The sequence below is a fragment of the Delphinapterus leucas genome, chromosome 3, assembly GCF_059928025.1.
Source record: "Delphinapterus leucas isolate spDelLeu-1000000601 "Yukka" chromosome 3, BTC_Dleu_Yukka2, whole genome shotgun sequence".
NCBI classification, from domain to species: Eukaryota; Metazoa; Chordata; class Mammalia; order Artiodactyla; family Monodontidae; genus Delphinapterus; species Delphinapterus leucas.
Window position 1 is genome coordinate 2279842 of NC_143131.1, and position 19331 is coordinate 2299172.

At 62.6% G+C, this 19331-nt stretch overlaps 1 protein-coding gene across 1 annotated transcript in view; it reads left to right on the forward strand.

Moving 5' to 3' along the window:
- The window catches only part of NKD2 (NKD inhibitor of Wnt signaling pathway 2), a 29354-nt gene extending 11703 nt beyond the window's left edge, over window positions 1–17651 (forward strand). Inside the window, exons 4-10 of the mRNA XM_089908356.1 lie at window positions 12118–12178; window positions 13311–13438; window positions 13764–13859; window positions 14574–14721; window positions 15070–15154; window positions 15644–15771; window positions 15945–17651. Coding sequence (XP_089764482.1) covers window positions 12118–12178; window positions 13311–13438; window positions 13764–13859; window positions 14574–14721; window positions 15070–15154; window positions 15644–15771; window positions 15945–16510 — 1212 coding nt within the window. The 3' untranslated portion in view covers window positions 16511–17651. The remainder of the gene's footprint in view (window positions 1–12117; window positions 12179–13310; window positions 13439–13763; window positions 13860–14573; window positions 14722–15069; window positions 15155–15643; window positions 15772–15944) is intronic.
- Window positions 17652–19331: the final 1680 nt, after the last annotated feature.

Genomic DNA, 19331 nt, shown 5'->3' on the forward strand with positions numbered 1-19331 from the left:
GGCCTCAGGCTGCCTACTAGGACTGTCCGCCTTGCCTGTTTCAGACCCCTGCCCTTCTACCTGCCCAACTGAGTCATCTTCCCAGCACTGGCCAGCCGGAGCTGGGTCACTGAGGTCCCAAGGGTCCCGGGCTGGGGAAGCCCTGCTGGGGGGCCAGAGTCCAGCTGGCGACCTCTGTGACCTCGGCCGATCACCGCGTCTCCACCTGGGCGTGGGGGTGGGATTTGGGTGCTCCCAACCGGCGCTGGATGTGGTCTGTATCCACGCCGCCCACAGCGGTCACTGCCGGCCACGCTGGTGCCTGGAGTGTGGCGAGTGACAGGGGAGCTGGATTTCTAACGTTTCATTCATAAATTTAAATGTAAGTAGGCACATGTGGCTGTGGCTGCCACGTGGACAGCACAGCTCCAGAAAGCTCCATTTGATGTCTGCTAAGCCCCGGGGCCCCTCCCCCTGCAGCTGCAGTCTGGAAAGTGCAGAGCCCCAGTGTGCTTGGCGGGTCTCATGTATTTCAAGGAACTGTCAACGGCCAGCGTCCGCAGGCATAGGCAAATCCCTGCTCATTTTTGAACATGCTGGAGGTTTGGGTTTTCAAATTGGCCGGAATCCTTTTAGATGTAAGAAAGCAAGGCAGATCGTTAGCACCAGGGGTTCAGTAGTTTTTGTTTGGTGAGCATGTAATGCACCTAAATGTACAAACGTGCAAATGGGGGAGAGGACCGTCGGAGACGCACACCTTGGCTCGGAAAGGAGGATAAACCGAAGTTCAGGAACATTGACCCCCATCCGTCCCTTGCTGGGGCCGTGAGGAGGGAGAAGGCCGTCCTTGGTGGCCTCAGATCCAGATGATACGCCGCGGTCTGCTTCTAACCCACAGAACCCTCTCCCCAAAGGGATGTCAGCAGAGCAGCAGAAGCGGTGAGGAATCCGTCTCGCACCACAAATTAAATTGGCGGGGACGCTACCGAGGGCCCTGCTTTATAATCCATGGTGGAGCTGCCGAGGGGCCCACGGGAGAGACCACGGGTGGGCACGGCCGTGCAGCGATCGTCCGTGTCACGGCTCTTCCCACACCCTCACGTAAACGCACCCACGAAGTCAGAGGTGCTGGAGTTTGTGGGTGAGGAAGGAGGACAGTGAAAGGATATCTTGGAAGAGGAAGTCTGGGGTCCAGACTCCACTGGCATCAGTGTCCACGGCTGTCGAGTACACGGAACCCTCCCAGGCTGCCCGGGCAGCAGGCGGAGGACGGCAGGCTCAGGGTTCCTTCATGGGACGGACCCCCTGCCTCTGCAGCTGGTGTTCGTCTGGGTGTTTCTGAGTCACATGGGGATCCCAGGTGACTGTAAAGGGCGAGCAGAGGGCGCTAGGGTGTCTGTATGGTGGGGACAGCTCCTCCAGGGGTACTGAAGTGCCTGGGATGGAGGACCCCATGCCCACCCATGAGCCCGGGACACCCGCTCCTCCTCTGAGCCTTCTTGAGGAAAACCTGGAGAAGGGCTGTGAGGCAAGAGCGGGTCTCCTGCACTCGGGGTTCTTCCCATGCTCCCCAGAGTCTCCCAAACCACGCGGCTACCCTGGGCCCGGCGTCGCTTCTGAGACGAGATCATCGTTTAACAAAGACGCTTTTCAAAGGAAGAAATGCAGGTGGCCAACAGGCACACGAAAAGGTGCTCAGTAGCGCTAATCATCATGGAAATGCAGATCAAAACCACAAGATGTCACCTCCCACCTGTCAGGATGGCCACAATCGAAAAGAGAAGAGATAGCAAGTGTTGACGAGGGAGTGGAGAAAAGGGAACCTCCGTGCACTGCTGGTGGGAATGAAAATTGGCGCAGCCCCTGTGGAGAACAGTGTGGAGTTTCCTCAAGAAGTTAAAACAAACTACCACGTGATCCAGCAATCCCACTCCTGGGTATGTATTCCAAAGAAAGCAAAAACACTAACTCAGAAAGATAACATATGCAGCCCCACGTTCACTGCAGCACTGTTCACGATAGCCGAGACACGGAAGCCACCTAAACGTCCGTTGATGGATGAATGGATAAAGAAGATGTGGTGTGTATATACACTGGAATATTATTCAGCCATAAAGAAGAAAATCTTGCCCAAAACATGGACGGGGCTTGAGAGCATTATGCGAAGTGAAGTAAGTCAGGCAGAGAAAGACGAACGCCATGTGATCTCTCTCATATGAGGACCAGAAATATGCAGATATGTGTATAAACCAAACTCATACATACAGAGACGAGAGCTCTGGTTGCCGGGGCTGGGGGTGAGGGTGGGAGCAATGGTTGAAGGAGGGCTTAGACAAGGCAAGTGCAGGTCTCCTCAAAACACTTTCTGTCTTTCACGGGTGGGGCCTCAACTCCGTTGCTTGAAGGGTGGGTTTTGGTTCCTGTGTGTAGAATTGGGGAGCGGGGCGCTGGGCTCCGTCGGCTCTGACGCACGGGGGCCAGAAGCAGCCTCAGAGCCACGAGGAGGTGCTTCCACCTGACACCACACAGGTGCTGCCAAAGAGAGGAAAACCCTGATCACTCTCAGAGCTCGGCCCTGGGGCTCCGGAGCCGTGACCAAGTACAAGCCATTAGCATCTCCAGCCTGTTTTATCTCTGCTGCGGGCCCTGGCATCACTCGTGGACACGTGGGGCCTTCTAAACTGAAAACACAAGTGCATGGGGTTCTTTTCCACTTCGGAGTTGATCTGCCTTTGAAATAGGAGACACGAGCCTTAAATATGAATGAAAGAGAACGAGAAGCCCAGTGGTTTTTCCAGAGGAAGATGGATGTGGGTCTGCAGCCCAAACCCAGTGGCGTTAAACGCCATCTGAACGGGAGCGCTGGAGGGTACGGTGGTTCAGGCACGTGGGGGACGAGGGTCTTGTTGGTATTTTGCGTGTTGTGACCTCTGCGGCCAGGAAGCTTGGAGGGCAGCAGTAGGCGCTGGAAGGGTGATCGCCCGCGATCTTCCGTGTTCTGTGAAGTTACTTGTTAGCTCTGGAGACGGAAACAGGAGCAGGCACGACCGGGAGGAAATCCGGTCTGCAGGTTTGTTGCGAAATGATTTAGTGTTAAACAAAAAACAGAATTGCAGGGTGCCGAGAACTGAAATCACTGAAGACGTTTTTGGCATGTTTTATGGCCACTTCTCAATTATCTGGGGTAGAGATTATGTGTGTGGGTGTGTGTGTGCCTGCATATACATATGTGGAGGTACGTGTGCATGTATGTGTGTGTACGCGTGCATGTATGTGTTTTCATGCATATGTATATGTGTGTACATGCACGTGTATACATGTGTATACATATGCAGGGTGTGTGTGTGTGTGTGTATGTATATGTATCTTCTCACTGATCCTCTTATTATGTTTTCCTTGCACAAGTCTTAGGGTGGAGTTATTTCCCCAGCAGGTGGCCTGGGTGCCCCTACGCCCCACTGTAACTTATCCACAGCCGTGGGCTGTGGGCCCTACCGCCCCGCTGTAACTTATCCACAGCTGTGGGCTGTGGACCGGCTCCTGGGCTGAGTCCCCCGGGGGGCGTGTTTTCAGGCTTTCCTGCCACACGTGTGCCAGCCGTTCTCCAGTGGGGTAAGGTGACCTCACCCAGGAAGCAGGTTACGGCTGTGCGGGCACGTGAGGTCTGTAGGCATTTATTTTAGGAGACCCTTTGATTCTCAAACGACTGAGTTTCTAGACCTCCAGTTCCAAATGTGGTTATTACCCAGCCTGGTTAAACGGCGCTAAGGCAGGGGCACCGATGGGCAAATCTAGAAATGCCCCTCGGCTCCTGAAGTGCGGTTGTAACTTGGAAAGCAAGACACTGAAGGCCTCTGTGGTTGTGGGCAAGCCCCATACCGCCCCTCCCCTGAGCCCCCGCTGTCCTTAACTTTCGCTTTGAAATCAGGAGCTCACAGCCACAGCTGCTGTGGCCCCTCGAGTGGAGACCCTCCGTGGCGTCGCCGCACCTGAGTAGGAATTACTAAGCCCCAGAACTGCGTCGTCACATCTGAAACTGTTCCGCCACTGAAGCCGAGACTCCCACCGCCTGGCGTTTCCAGACAGACGCGCTGGCCCGGCGCCTTCCAGCCAGTTCTGCCCAGGCTGCCTCGGTCTCCCTTGCGGGTGTTTCTGAGATGTGTGCCCACCAGGCCTTCAGGCAGCGGGGTGGGCAGACCCCCTCTGCCCTCCATTCTCTCCCGCCTGAGGCCACTGTCCCCCCTCCTCTCGCTGTCCCACCCTGCCTCCTTCCCCGTCCACTCTGCTGTACCCCTGACCTTTGACTCTGGGGCGTCTCCCCCGCCCAGCGCCCCAGCCCTTGGGGTTTCTGCCTTTGCCTTCTCCCGCATGGCCCAGTTCTGTCCAGTGCATGGTGAGCCCAGGCCTCCCCACCTCTCACCCCACACCAATCCCGCCACATCCGGCGTCCTGACAGCCCCGAGCTGGAGCCCGGCTTCCTCTCCGGTCCCCCCACTTGGCCCAGGTCGCCCTTGCCTAGATGTCACATCACCCCCGCCCCTTGCCCAGCCCCAGGCTCCTCCCAAACTGCCCCGAAGTAGCCTTGGTCGCCTTGGTCACTGAAGTAGCACAAGCCCGCTGGGCACGTCCCCTGCAGACCCCGGCCCCTCGCTGAGCCCCGCGAGCCCCTGGCTGCCTGTGATGCTCCGGCCCCGCATCTCCACCCTCTGCCACGACCGGGTCCCCATCCCAGTCCCCAGCGGGCCGCGCAGCGCCCGGGGCTGTCGTTTGCAGGATTAACCACGGGTGGAGCTGCCGTCCAGGGCGGTTGCGGCTGTCCTCGTGGCTTCTGGGGAGCCAGCTCCCTGGCAGTGCTGACCGCAGAGCCGACATCGTTGTGGCTCTGACGGCCCCTTCCAGCCGTCCCCAGGGCCCTCCGCACATGCCGCTTCAGAGCTACCTGCTTCACCTGCACAGGGCGGGGAGGTAAGGCCAGGCTCTGTCTCTGATGATCAGAAACCCTGCTGGACTGATCGACATTCCACGAGGACCGACAGCCCACGTGGGGGGCCGGTGTGAGCCAGGGCCGGGGTGGAGAGCCCGTGGGGCAGCCAGGCGGCGTGGCTGGCGAGGTGCCCTGCGTCGCTGGGAGGGGCTCGCTGGGGTGGTGGGCGCAGCAGGAGCGATCGTCCGGTTTCCGAACAGGCGGGAGCGCGTGGTGAACAGCACCTTCGGGATGGTACCTGTGACCCTGGACGTGGGCCCCGCAGGCCCCGGACCCCAGGCGTCCTCCTGGCATTGAGGCCACCCTCCCCTGAGGGAGCTGGGGAGCACCAAGGCTGTCCTACCAGGAGCCATTCGCTCTGGAGGGCACCCCCAGCTGGCCTGCTAGGTCCCCCTCCTCCCCGCGGCCCTCCCGCTGCTCCCCCCGGGGGAGCCCCTCCCCTCCCCTCCCCCTCCTTTCCCCTCCCCCATCTCTCCTCCTCTCTCTGACTTCTGGTGTTGTTCTCCTCCCCCTGCTTGGACTCCCATCCACACTGGGCCCCCCTCCTACCCACCCCTGTAGACATCTCACCTCGGGACTCCGGAATTCACCCAGTCCAGGCTCTCAGAAGCGGCCTTGAACTTACATCCCATGGGACTGTATTTCCAGACCCCAAGATGCTCTATGGGCTTTAGCTCCTGAGCTGCAGGGGGGCTGCAAACTCCTCTGAGTGGATCACCCTGTATTTTTACTGTTCCAAGATCAGCGGTGGGACCAGAGCTGTTCCTGGGGGTGGGTGCGTGCAGCCCGGCTCTTGCAGGGGGACCGTCTGGGTTCTTGAGACAGCAACGTGTCCTTGGACCCTCCGCAGAAAGGAAATTGGACTCAACACACAGAGCTAGTTTTCCGTCCTCTGGGGAAAACTGGTTCTCAGAAACGCAGGCCTGGCGCCCCCTCGGAGTCTAAAGAATCCACTGTGGGAGCAGACGCGGCTCTCAGTCTGCCCTCACGGTTTGCGCTGTGACCCTGGCTTTGGACCCTGGCGGGGCTGCGGTCTCCCCACCCCTGAGGCCGGAGGAGGGGCCTGGTCGCAGCTGGGTTTCTGGCCAGTGTGCTTCCCTGCCTGTCCCCTGTTTCAGGAGAAGGCCCTGTGGTGAGCGTGTGCGTGGGCAGTCACTCTGCACCCCGGCCTCGCGTCACTGGGAGGAAAGCCGAGGCCGCGCGGTCGGCGGCTGGTTCAGGATTCTCAGCCTCTCGGCTTCCGGACGGTGCCGGGCTTATTCTCATCCCAGGGCCCACGACTGTTACCTTATATGGAAGACGGGTCTCTGCAGATGTCATTAAACTCAGGATCTAGAAATGAGAGATGGTGCTGGTGGTCCAAACTGCCACCAGGTGTATCTCTGTAAGAGGAAGGAGGGGGGCAGGGGTGCTGACCCAGAACGGAAGATGCACCCAGGAGAGGCCGCGTGGCCACAGAGCGGAGGTTGGCAGGATGCGGCCACAAACCCAGAGACGCTGGGGCCCCCGGGAGCTGGGAGAGGCAGGAGGGACCCTCCCTGGGGCCTCCGGGGGAGCTCCCTGCCACACTTATGGCCCCAGAACTGGGAAGGGCTACATTTCTCTGTTTTAAGCCACCCAGCTGGTGGCCATTTACGGCCGCCCCAGGACACTGACACACTGTCCTCCGGGCCCTGTGACCCTTGACAGCTCCTGTTTATTGAAGCCCAAATCCCCCAGACCCCTGCGCTAAGCCCTGGTGAAGAATCTGGGTTGAATCAACCTGGCTTTTTGAAGGAAACACAGTGCAGGGTCATCTGTTTGGAAAAGAGGAGACACCTGCCCTTCCTGGAGCAAAACAAGGCCTGAACTAACCCCAAGGGCTGCTGCCTGGAAGGGCCTTGAGTTTTCCCAGCAGCATTGGCGGGGGGTGGTGGCGGAAGGCCGGGATGTGAGCCCCCGCCCGCCCCGAGGCTTGTCAGCTGCCGAGGACTTGCCACAGGCCCGCGGCCATGCCAGGATCCCGGGTGGACCCGGGTTCAGAAGCCAAGCAGCCTGGTGGACTCCGGGCACCCCTCACGGCCGACTGCAGGGAAGCAGGTTCTCATGCAGGTGGGCAGCCACAGGAAGGGGCGGCCGGGCCAGAGTGGCCGGGGAGCTGGGCTGCAGGATCGACCAGGAGGTCCCCCTGGGGCCTCGAGTTTGCAGCGGATTGTAAGGTCCTTCCAGGATGCCCAGCATGTTCGCCAAGAGCAGTTTCTAACCAGACCCTTTAACAGGCCGATGAAGAAGCAGGTTTGTAAAGGCCATCTCTTCACACGCTCCGCCCAGTTCACGGCTCCATGGGAAGAGCAGAAACTCCAGCCGCACCAATTCCCTCAGGGATCTTCCCGGGAGTCAGTGGGCGGAGAGCCTCTGCTCCATCAAGAGTGTGGGGTTTCCAAGGAAAACAGGCGGCCCCAAAAACCCGGGAACATGTTTCCTAAGGTTGCAGAGCCACTGAATTTTGAAGGAATATGTGAATGTTGACATTTGGAAAGCGGACGGTGTTCAGGAGGTGATCGTTTACGTCACCAAAGGTTTCTCCTTTTCAATCAGCCAGACATCCCCACATCCCCTTAAACAGGAGCCCATCTCCTGCCCCGCAACCAGGCTCGCATGAGGGGTGGACGGCCCAGCGTCGACAGCTCTGGTGGATGGAGGGGGCACCCTGGCCGTGGGAATGTGCGGCCAGACCTCTTGGCTTTTTCACGGGAAGCCAGGGTCTGAGCTTTTAGGTGGTATGTCCCAACACCTGTGTGCCTGTAGGCCTCACCTGGGCAGATGGGCTGTCCTGGGCCTTTCAGCAGGACCTGGCCAGGCCAAGGGCCGCTTGCTGGGAAGGACCGGGAATTCCGTTTTGTGCCGTGGCTCATGGAGCAGATGTCCTTGGGAGTCTGAGCTCAGGACAGAGGTACAGCAGGGTACGTGGCCTCTGGGGGCTGTGGCCCATGGGCCTGGTGGGCTTCCCCGAGAGCCCCTGCGGGTGAGAGGGGCACGGATGGGACCATGGGGACCCTGCAGCAAAGGCCGTGGCCACCTGACGTTGACGTCCAAAGAAGGACAGGGAGAATAAAGCATCAGGATGCGTGGGCCCTGGTGCCGTCCCAGGGGGCCAGCAGAGCGCCTGGCGAAAGGAGGGCCCCGCGGATGCCGGAGAGTGAACGCAGGGGCGAGGGGGGAGCTGCCCCTGCCTGGTGCCCCAGGGGGTTGGCAGGGGCTCAGGCCCCGCATGGATCGTAGAGCATGGTGATCTTGTAGGCCCTGCTGGCTGATGTGGGAGTCCCGGGGCCGCATGGGGATGGAGCCCGTCACCAGGAGAGTCAGGAGGTGGTTGGTGCCGAGGACCATCCAGTCAGGTGGGGAAGCGGGAAGCGGGAAGGTGGGGGCCGGACCGGAAAGCGAGGTGAGGGTGGAGGATTCTGTATGCAGGAGGCCGGGGCTCCTCTGGGGGCGCAAAGGGGAGCGAGGGGGGAGGTTGACGCTGGGGAAGGGCCTGCAGCCGGGGCTCAGAGCAAGGGGGGTGCATGCCAGAATGGGAGGGGCATCCCAGGAGGGGTGGGGTTGGACCGCCCTGGGGAAGGCGCTGCGGCGGAAGCGGGGCCCTTGAGCGGGGCCATCAGAAATGGGGCGTCTGTGTGCACCCCGGTCGCGCTTGAGGGCCCTGGTTTCCGGGCCACTTAAGCGGTCGCCCTGCGGGGAGTGGCCGCGCATCTGGTCAGCAGCCCTGCGGGAGGTTTTATATGTTGCAATTAAAGCCCTTGGCCCTTGTACTGAGCCAAAGCGGTGAAGATTAAAGGGCATTTTGGTGCAACCAGGACGGATGTGAAGGCACCCGTCGCGGGGAGAAGCGCGGTTACGTTCCCTGCAGCGCTTTCTGTCCCTTGATCGCCGTGCGTCACATCGCTTGTTGTCGACTCAGATCTTAAACACTGCGTGTTCTAGCATTGGGGCGTACGTGGATGAACCGTATTTCAAACGTTCTGCACGCGCAGCTGTATCAGGGAAGGAGGTCATGACGGGCTGTCGTATCCGTCCTGGCCCGTCGTGTCCTTACTGTGTCTGTGATTGTAGGGGAGCAGCTCAGGGTCCAGCCAAGGGTCTGTGCAGACCGTTTCTGTCTTGACCCTCCCCCAGCCCAAAGCATTTATCATCTTGTCTGTAACCAACACAATACGCCGAAAGCAAGTGCTCAGACTATTTTAAAACAAAAAAATGGGATGAATGTTTGAACTTGCCACTTTTTTAAGCTCACACGTAGACGACTTGGGTGGGTCTTGTTTTTCCTTTGACCTCTCAGCCGAGCCAGGCGAGTGTTGTGGAAACCCTGGCTTCCTGCCTGTCGCTCTGGCTCCTGGTGGCCGAGGCCTCCGGGCCAGCCGCTCCACCAGCCGTGCGCCCCGGCGCTTTCCCAGAAGTGCGTCTCGGGGCCTCAGCTGTTGCACCCCAAGACTGGCTCTTCTAGCAAGAAGTGCTATGCTCTGTTGCCAGCTGACCTGCAAGCCTCCGGCACCTGGTCCGGAAGCCACCGCTGCTCCCCACAAATGCCTGGAACCTCAGCTTCATGACTTATTTTGATTTTACAGAAAAAAATTTAACCAAAAGTCAGGTTTTCAGAAAAAGTGACTGGAAGTCATCTTAACGTCCACCCGGGAGAGAGCTCAGCCCTGTCTTTGGGCGGGAGAGGACCTTGTGAGCCCGGGCGGTGCGTGTGCAGGGCGTTCACAGGACCCCAAGGACGCTTGGAGCTATAGGCGAAGCGGGTGCTTTCGATGCCAGCTCGCTGGGTGGCCGAGGGAGTGGCGTCTTAATAGTCAGGTGACTTGACTTCTTACTGAAACAAGTTCGCTGCCCACCTGGCGCGCTCAGAGAACTATGGAAGTAGCCTTATTCTGAAGGGTGTGACGTGGAGGGGGAAGGCAGGGGATTAGGAGAGAGGAAGACGCCAGGGGCTCTGGAGACAGGCGGCAGGGGTCCCCCTCCTTCCTGGGCCCAGCGACACCGGCTCCACCCCGTATCCTCCTCGAGGCTCCGTCTGGGCGGTGATGGTCCCTGCACCTTCCGGGTGCTCCCGTGACGCCCATGGCCGTCAGAGCCCCAGGCCGTGTTCCCTGATGTCACGTGCGTAGGGGCCCCCAGCACAGCCGGGATCTCACCCAGAGGAGCCCGTGCTCTGTCCCTCGGCCCCGCCCTGCTGCACCCGCGTTCCTGGGGAGACCCCAAGGCCTGGGGGGGTTCCCTTCCCCACACAGAGCGGGACATCTGGGCCGGTCCTCACTGAACCCAGGGCAGCGTGTGCCCAGAACAGGAGGTGTGCGTTTGTCTCCTCGTTCCCGTGGACCCAAGTATCTTAGGGTGTGTTTGTGGTTTGTGTTTGTCATCAAGGCCTTCTTCAAAGTGATCAGTTTGAAAATCTGGGTAAAAGCATTCTAGGTGTTTTTCGTGGGTTTTGTTTTGATTTGTTCTCACAAAGAACAAGCTGGAGACACAGAGCTGTGTTTGAGGATGGCCTGTGTCCCCTCTCCTCCTGCCGACGGACACGGCCATCCCGAGGGCACTGGTGGGCCTGGCGCGAGGGCTGGGTCTGGCTGGTGGCATCAGGCCCCTAGATGAGGAACCTGGGAGCAGGCACCAGTGTCGCAGCCGCGTGGGCCGAGCCGGCACAGGGCCTTCTGCTGTTCCGGTGGTGGCCGGGGCGCCTCGGGCTGGCAGAGGCTCTGGCACTCACCGGCCAGCGCAAGGATGCCACCAGGCCGCCCCCGCAGGGCGCAGGCGTTGTGCTCCCCCGACGGTGGCCCCCCTCCCTGCCGCCCAGTTGGTCCTGCACGTGGTCCCTCCTGGCCGGGCCTGATCAGCACCCTCCGAGGCACTGGCATGGGGACACTGCTTCCCACCCCCAGTCCACCTGCGTGACAAGGCGACAGAGGGACAGTCTGGCCCAACACCACCACCACGTGGAGATGACGTCAGGCCTGTTTGTGGACAGGTCGGGGCTGGTCCCCGGCCACTGCCCGCAGCCTGAGGGGCAGCGGTCGGAACCCTTCACCATCCCCTGCGGGGCCCCGAGCTTGTGGGGTGTCAGGCGACCTGGCGGGGCAACCCCACTGGGCCTCGTGCCGAGTTGACTCCAGCCTGGGCCTGAGCCCTTGGGAGAGATGAGGGGCCCCAAGTGACCTGGAGATGCTGCGTCAGGAGGTGTGATAGAGCCTTGGGGCCCAAGGGGGCCGTGTAGCCAAGCAGTCCTGGGGGGCCGTGCCCTCACACATCTGAACGTTGCATCCTTGGCCGGGCTCTCAACAGCTCTGTGGCTTCAGAGTCAGAACGGAAATGCGGGGGACAGAGACGTCCGTCCGCTCAAGAGTCACCTGGGGAAACACCGGGTCCTGGGGGCGGCGCCACGTGACCCGCCACTGGGACACTGGATGGAGCCAGGATCCGAGGCAGCTTCCCTGGCCGTGTCACCCCTTCTTCCCGTCTCTGTGCTCTGACTTTTGTGGGCTGTCTCCACGGGCCATGTGAACTTGTTCTGTAGTTTCCTGGCTGAAACACCCTTTGGATAAGTTGGAAGTCTCGTCCTGTTTTTCCGTAACTGGTCTTGGGATCGGCCCTGGAAGCCGGGGGGCTTCTGTCTGTGCCCTCGGCCCGGCCGCCCTGGAGGAGATGCCGTCCCCCTGCAGCCCCGGCCCCTGGGTCCGTGGGTGTTTCGGGGGCAGGTCACTCGGGTTCTTGCCGGCTGTGACGGGAGGTGCTGCGTGCGGGCCAGGGAGCAGAGGGCAGGCGGCTTCTGTCCGCAGCCCAGGTTTCTGGTCTGTGCCCACCTCTCACAGCAAAGGCCAGGCCGCAGCTTTGTTCTCACTGCGGCTGCGTCCTTGGGCAAAGGCCATGTCTCTCGTGCGGGGCTCCTGTTGAAGCCCCGGCGCTCTCACGGGTGCCATGTCTCGTCCTGGAGACACTTCTCATGGAACCAGACAACATCCAGGGATGTGCGTGTGTCTTACTTTCAAAAACCTGAGGCTTAGTGAGGGTGGAGAGTTTGGTATTTCTAGACCAAGAACTCTTGGCGCCCCAGGAGGTGGGGTCCGGTTCCGGCACGGTGTGGGGGTGCACACCGTCTGCCCTGTCCTCTCTCCCTGCAGGGGCTGCCTGGCGGGGACCCCAAGGAAGGACCTTTCCGGGACGACCCGTGTCCCCTAGAGGGTAAGTCCTGCTCTCCAGACCTCACTGACGCCACACCGTATCCCAGGCACCTGCCCCCAGGACACCCTGGCGATGGGGACCACCCACGCCCCACGGTCCCCGACCTATCCCACCACACCCAGGCCAGCCCTGGCTGGTCGTGGGTCCCCACCGGTGGCCGTTTGCAGGTCCAAGCCAGGTTCCCCGGTCTTAAAAGCAAAGCGTTCTGAGATGTGCTTAAAAACACATCTCACGTGGGCTCCTCCGTGGAGCAGACGACGTGGACTTCGGTCTGGGGGTTGGAGAAGCAAAAGGTGAATCTCAGGGCCTCTGCCCGTCCGCGTCCCTGGAGTCCCGCGAGCCCGTGGGTGGGGGGACAGGTTCCGCACGCGGGCGTTTCGGTGAATCCACGGGTCACCTGTGGGTGTGATGCACCGCATTAGCGTAAGGCTGTCCAAAGTGGTCTGCGTGCGAAGCATGGCCGCCCTAGTCACCGCCACACACGTGCATCTGCCGTGGAGTGGGTCCCCGTGGCGTGTGACAGGTGGCCACCAGGCTTGTCCGAGGGCCGGTGCCGGGCGAGCGTCCTCAGCATTGCGTGGGCGGGGAGGCTGACCGCAGGGCTGCCTTCGGAGGGGCTCCGCGAGCCCTGCCCGGGAGCTCGGGCCCCGGGTGTCTCCTGGCAGCTGCGCGTCTCCCCGACGTGCCCGGCTCCTGTCCTGGGGAGTAAGTGAGCCTGGAGCCCAGGGAGCTCCTTGTCCGTCGGGCCCGGAGATCGGGGAGGGGGCTGCCCAGCGCACAGGCAGCCTCCCAGGCTCTGGTGTTGCGGGCTGTTGGGAACCAGACCGTGTTGCTGGGGAGGGGAAGCCAGACAGTGAGCGCAGCAACCCTCCCGGGGGCCCCACTGCAGCCAGGGAGGCAGGAGCGCGTGTCCGGCCACGGCTCACCCCGGGGAGGGCCGCCCTGGCCTCTGCTCAGGTCCCTTGATGCCACGTGTTCCAGAAGCCCAGGCCCTCAGCTCAGACCCGTCTGGAGAGGTCACAGGCCCAGCAAGGATGCGGTGGCCCCGGGGCCACACCCCCTCCCAGCCCTGCGTCAGCCCCCGGGCCAGGCCAGGGGAGACGGGCCCGTCCCACCCCTCTCGTCCCTGCAGTGGCACTGCCGCCGGAGAAGGCCGAGGGCCGAGAGGGCCCAGGACAGCTCTTCGGCACAGACGATGGAGAAAGGGCAGTGAACCGCGAGGGCCCCCGCGGGCCGGGCAAGCGGCGCCTCAACATGGACGTAGGTCTTTGCCCGGCTGCCCCTCCTGCAGGCGGCCAGCGCCGGGGGAGGGCGCGTATCGCGCTAACACGGGGTCCCTGCGCCCTGCAGCTCCCACGCAGCAGGCTCTGCTGGGTGGAGGTGTCGCCCTGCACTCGGCCAGAGCTGGCCAGTGTGGCCCCAAGTAATTCAGGGGACTTGCCCGGCACCAGTGCCAGCACCACGGAAGTGATCCAGGAGTTGACTGTGCAGACCTCTCAGCTCCCCAGCCCGCCCGGGGTGGGGGTCAGGGCCCCGGCGCGAGGACGAGGCTGACCCTGGCTGCCTGTCCCCGTCACCCCTGCAGGCGCTCCAGTGTGACGTCTCGGTGGAGGAGGACGACGGCCAGGAGTGGACGTTCACGCTCTACGGCTTCGACAACAGTGGCAAGGCCACCAGAGAGGTGACACGCTGCGTCTTGCGTCCCACGGTCCCCGGAAGGGCGCTGGCCGCAGACAGACAACGATGCCCGGGTCTCCACGATGGGGACAGGCTGAGCCCCCTCCAGGGCGGCGGGAGAGGCTGGCACCCTTCATAGGACAGGCTTGCGCGGGGTGGGAGGGGAGCCACCGCAGGACCCAGGTCACCGACAGAGCCGGCTGGAGTCCGTGTCCCCTCCCGCACCCGGCCGCTGTCTGTGCAGTTCCCGGCAGAGCCCTGCACGCCTGTCTCGGCCCCGGCCAGCAGCCCCTCCCCTCCGCAGGGTGGTGAGGGCCCCAGGGGCGCCCCCGGCGCTCTGCTCTGCTGGCTTGTGTGTCCCGGAGGGCAAAGTGCCTCTTGGAAGGGAGCAGGCGCGCGGGATGACTGAGATAAGCGTTCGAGTTAAAAGCAGAATCCGATAGTTTATCTGACTGCGAAGTCCTTTGAACATAGATTCGGTTTGAAATTTAAAAGGTCGGAAAGATGTGATCCCAGCAGGGCTGCTGGCTCAGGTCGCGTGGTGCATTCACAGGACTGAGGAAAGGCATCTCAGATAAGCTGTCTCCTTTAGCTGGGCTCTGCTGGGATGCCGAGTGAATCAATCAGGCGGGCAGCCTGCAGGTGGCAGCAGGCAGTGTGGGTTGGGCGGTCCTCCCCCCTGTCTGCCTGTGTCCGTGACGTCCATGCCCGCCCTCAGGACATGTCCAGCCTGATGCACACCATCTACGAGGTTGTCGATGCCTCGGTCAACCACTCCTCGGGCAGAAGCAAGACCCTCCGAGTGAAGCTGACCGTCAGCCCTGAGCCCTCCAGCAAGAGGAAGGAAGGTCCCCCCGCCAGCCAGGGTGAGGGCCTGGGCTCCTGGGCTGCAGCAGCTCCCTGCTCAGGTGCCCTGAAGACCCTGCTTACACGTCAGCCCACCCCTCCTCGCAGGCAGGCTTCCTGCACCCCCTGCCCCCACACTGCATCTCCCCAGAGCTCCCACTCACCCTGCTGGGGGGTGTTAACTGTGTCTACTGTTCAGTGCCCCCATCACAGAAAAAATCTCTATGGCCTCCTGAACATGGAAAGCGGGGCCTGGCACCTGGCGAGGGCTCGAAGCTGTTTGTTCAGTGAAAGAATGAGTGCATGGGTGCCTGAGTGAGTGAGCGAACGAGTGAGTGAGAGAACGAGTGCCCACCTGCCTCTTTCAGACCGGGAGCCCACGCGATGCAGGATGGAGGGGGAGCTCCCCGAGGACCCCAGGGTGGCCGACAAGAGGCTGTCCACGCACATCAGGTGAGGGGCTGGCGTCCAGCTCTGCCCTCCTGAGATGCGAGCAGCCCAGCCACACTCCTGCGTCCCACAGGCCTCGGGGGCTGTCCCCTTGGGGTGGCCCGCCAGGACGGGCACCTGGGCACAAAGGCCTGGATGCGGCCAGGGAGCCCCAGTCCCTCCCTGCCATCGGGTGGGCGTCCGGCACCCAGGCTGGAGCTGGGCGCTTCCAGTGTCGTCTGAGAGGCCGTGGGGCTTGAAGGGCAGCAGGCGTTCGGCCTCCAGACCCTCAGCCCAGCTGCTCCTGTGCCCTACGGCTCCACTCACTGGGGCAGCAGCCACGGAGCCCTAGCTGGCGTCCTAGGTGATGCAGAGACAGTGGAGGACGCTGGGTGGGACCGTGGTCCTGGGGTCTCCTTGGGCCCCTGCTTGTCCTAGCGCCCACCCTTTGTGGGTGGGCGTGCTGCTCAGAGCATGAGAGAGCAAACCCTCGCCCCCACCACACTCCACCAGGAGGCCCACCGCCGACCCCGACCCCTGCTCCGAGCGGGGGCCCTACTGTGTGGACGAGAGCACGGAGCGGAGGAACCACTACCTGGACCTGGCGGGAATCGAGAACTACGCATCTAAGTTCGGACCAGGTGGGTCCTGGAGACTGGGCCCCTGGCGCCAGGCCTGAGGGTTCCGGGTCCCTGCGGCGACCCCAGCTGGGGCCCCGAGTCCCAGAGTGGGCCGTTCAGGTGTGCGGGCAGGACCGGGTCCGGGTGGGACGTCCCAGGCCCCGCGAGGGGTCTCACGGGTGCCGTGTCTGCAGGGTCCCCCCCGGCGCAGGCCAGGCAGGAGCCCCCAGCCAGGGCCGCGCACCCGCAGGGCCGGTCCCGCTCCCAGGAGTCGGATGCGCACGCCGTGCACCATCGCCGCTGCCTGGGGCTGGCCGAGCCCGCTCTGCTGGCCGCTGAGCCTGTGCCGCGGGCTCTGGACCTGCCGCCCCGGCCGAAGGGGCCGGAGAGGCCGTTCCTGAGGTCCCCGCAGGGCTCGGGGCGGCCGCCTGGGGCCCCCAGTGGGGGCAGGCCCGGGAGAGCCTTCAGCTTTCATCCACCGGCCCCCCAACCCCAGGCCCCGCCCCAGGACGGTCACCATGTCCCGCAGTCCCTGCCCCCACCCTACGGCCACAGGCGGTGCCGGCAGAGGGGCCGGGAGGGCCACTCGCCGCTCAAGGCCGCACCAGGCCAGCCCGCGGCGCTGGAGCACGAGGCAGCGCGGGAGCTGCCACCCATGCTGCTGGGCGAGGCCTGCGCGGGGCCGGTGGTCCAGCGCCACGAGCACCACCACCACCACGAGCACCACCACCACCACGAGCACCACCACCACCCGGCCTAGCGGCCCCAACGGTACTGGGGACCCACGCGGAGGAGCCTCCTCCCTCCTCGGCGAGGAGTGTCTCACGCCAGCGGCGTCCCCGTCCCGAAGCTTTCCGTGTCATCCATAAACACATTTGTACACTTGGACGCCTGCCCCTGCTCCTGTCGCGATACCAAAGCAAGGCCCACGGGGTCGAAGGGACCCTGCTCGGACGGCCTTGGCGTGTTTTCCTCTCGGAGCCCCGCTGGGGGTGCTTCTCCTGCGCGGCAGGGGGCGCGAGGCTTGTCACTGGCCCCGGGGGGCCGGGGGCTTTGTGGGTCCTGTGGCTCATCCACCCTGAACTGGGGAGGGGCGGCTCAGGGGGCAGTCGCTGCTCGGGGCCGCGTGTGCGGTGGTGAGTTCCAGTGTGCGAGGCCGGCACGGATCACAGGGGAGAAGGGAAGCGGCCAGAGTCCAGAAGGGCGGAGGTGAAAGCCAAGAGGAGGGGCGGCCAGGCAGGGCCACAGGCGGTGCCGCCAGCATCCTTAGAGGACACAGACGTGGCCAGCGGGGCCAGGGAAGTGTGGGCGCCCCCGAGAACCACACACGCATGGACAGCTGGACAGGAGGTGGGCAGAAACCATTGAGTGCCGGGCACAGCCTCAGCTTTGGAAAAGCACGATTCCCTTTGGGAGGCTGGGAAGAGGGCCGCAGGCGAGCAGGAAGCCTGGGTGTCCTGGAACCTCGGCCCACGGATCCCCCCGAGGCAGGACGTGCCGCTGCTCCGTCTGAGGTGAGCAACTTGTGAATTGGTGCAGCTGGTTTTGTATTTACCTCCTTGGCACTGTTTTTAAGGATACAGCAAATTGGTGGTTGATCCGTGATTTATTCCCCAGTCATAATAAAAATACGTGCATTTTGTAACATGTCACACCTTGTTTTAAAGTGAGTTTTCAGTCGAATCGGTCTGTTCCCCTACACCAGCGTGTGGCCACGAGTGCAGACAGCTGGCCGCTCAGCCGGGACAGGCCCACGGTGCTCGGAGAGAGCATGTCCGTCGCTGTTCATACATTTGTAGAAGTAAAATTAACGCACACACAGCTCCGCATTTATGCGTAACTCTTCCCCCACTTTACTGCTCTAAAAGAGCAAAATAAAACCCTAAGCCTAAGATTGGGTTCCTGCTATGGGGACACTTCACGCCTCTGTGTGGGGCTGAGCGGGCTGAGGCTTACGTGGAGATCGCTGGCCCTTTGTGGATGCGCCCCGTCTCCATCTCCTCTGCCCCCCCTTCTAGGCGCCGCGTTCGTGGCTGCTTAAAAAACCCCTCTGGGCTTCCGAGTAGCTGGCGTCTCCGTGAGCTGCACCCGCGTGCTTAGGGAGGCGCAGGCGTCCCACACCTCAGGGCTCCGGGGGTCTCAGGAGCAGACGCAGGCCGGGCCTGGCTGGCCCAGAGGCCAGCGACCGGGTGTGGCCCCGCGCAGACGAGTCCACGTTCCATTCTGTTGTCGTGAACCCAGCTCCACGTCACCTGCCCCTCAGGCACCAAATGTTGGCCCCGACCCCGCTCCCTTCCTCTGTGTGCAGAGCTCCTGCACCCGGTCCCCACATGAGGGGACTTGTAATCCCAGCAGACCCATCCAGCCCTGCCACCGCCCACACCGCCCTCAGGCGGAGCTCGCTGGCCGGCTGGGAGTGTGGTGAGGCCTCAACTTCAGCCTGAGTCCAGACCCCAGTTTTAAAGACAAAATGTAACTGAAATGCCATCGAACGGACCAGAAGCTGAGTGTGTGTGTCTGCTGCCTGTGGATCCGTGGAGGAGAGAAGCCCACCCTCCCTGCCGCCAGTGCGGGTGCAGGACGGCTGAAAGGGACAGAGAAGCTGTTTGAGAGCAGCAACGAGAAAGATCACTTATGAGCACACAAAGGGTGCCGTGTGGCCGTGGACACGTTACTAAACGTCCACATGTGGAGAACAGCTCGTCTCTCGTGGATGCAGCGGCTTGACCTGGCGCGGGGCCCCGGGACCACATGCGTCAGGGGAATAAGATGCCCTCCTGGAAGAAAGGCTGTGAGACAGAGGTGGACGGGGTCAGCGGAGCTGTGTCCAGCCTGCTTTGGGGGCAGCTCCTGCCCGCTGGGCCTGGGCGGGGGTGAGACAGGGAGGAGGCCCCAGCGCCAAGTCCACCAGGGAAGCCTCGTGGTGACTGGGCAAGTACAGAGAGATGCCTTCTGTAACAGGAACAAAAAGCCTCATTACTTATTTAAGTGTAGATTTGGCTACTGGACGATCCCGAAACTGGACCAACCTGTGTCTCACTTCCTAAGGAGGCTCTCCCGGAGAGTGTGTTGCCAGAGAAACCTGGCACGAGCGAAGGTCTTCGCGACACTAGGGGGCGTGGGCCCTCGGCTTGGCCACCCCACCTCCTGGTCCCCCGTCCGCGCGCTGGCCTCCCTCTCGCCCCCTGGCCTCCCTCTCGCCCCCTTCCCGGGCCCGTGCTCTCGGCCGCTCCGCTCGTGCGTGTGGCCCCTGCCGGCCCCCGAGCCCGGGAGTCTCTTTCCTCGTGTCCCTCTGAGCACAGACACGACGTGGTCACTTATGTCTCTGCACCCGGGGCACCTGGTGTGGGACGTGGGAGGAGACCCCGGACCCCACTCCTGCTCCCAAGGCCACTCTCTGCCTCATTCCCTCACTTCTGCCCGCAACCCTCGTGCTTCTCTGCACCTGAGATGAGCCCCGTGCCCTGACCTCGCGTGCCGGGCCGGCCTCGCCTGTGCCTGCTGCCTGCGGGCCCCGTTCCCGTCTGCTCCTGGGGGACCCACAGCTTGTCTTGGGACCAGGCTCTTCACGAGGGAGCCCA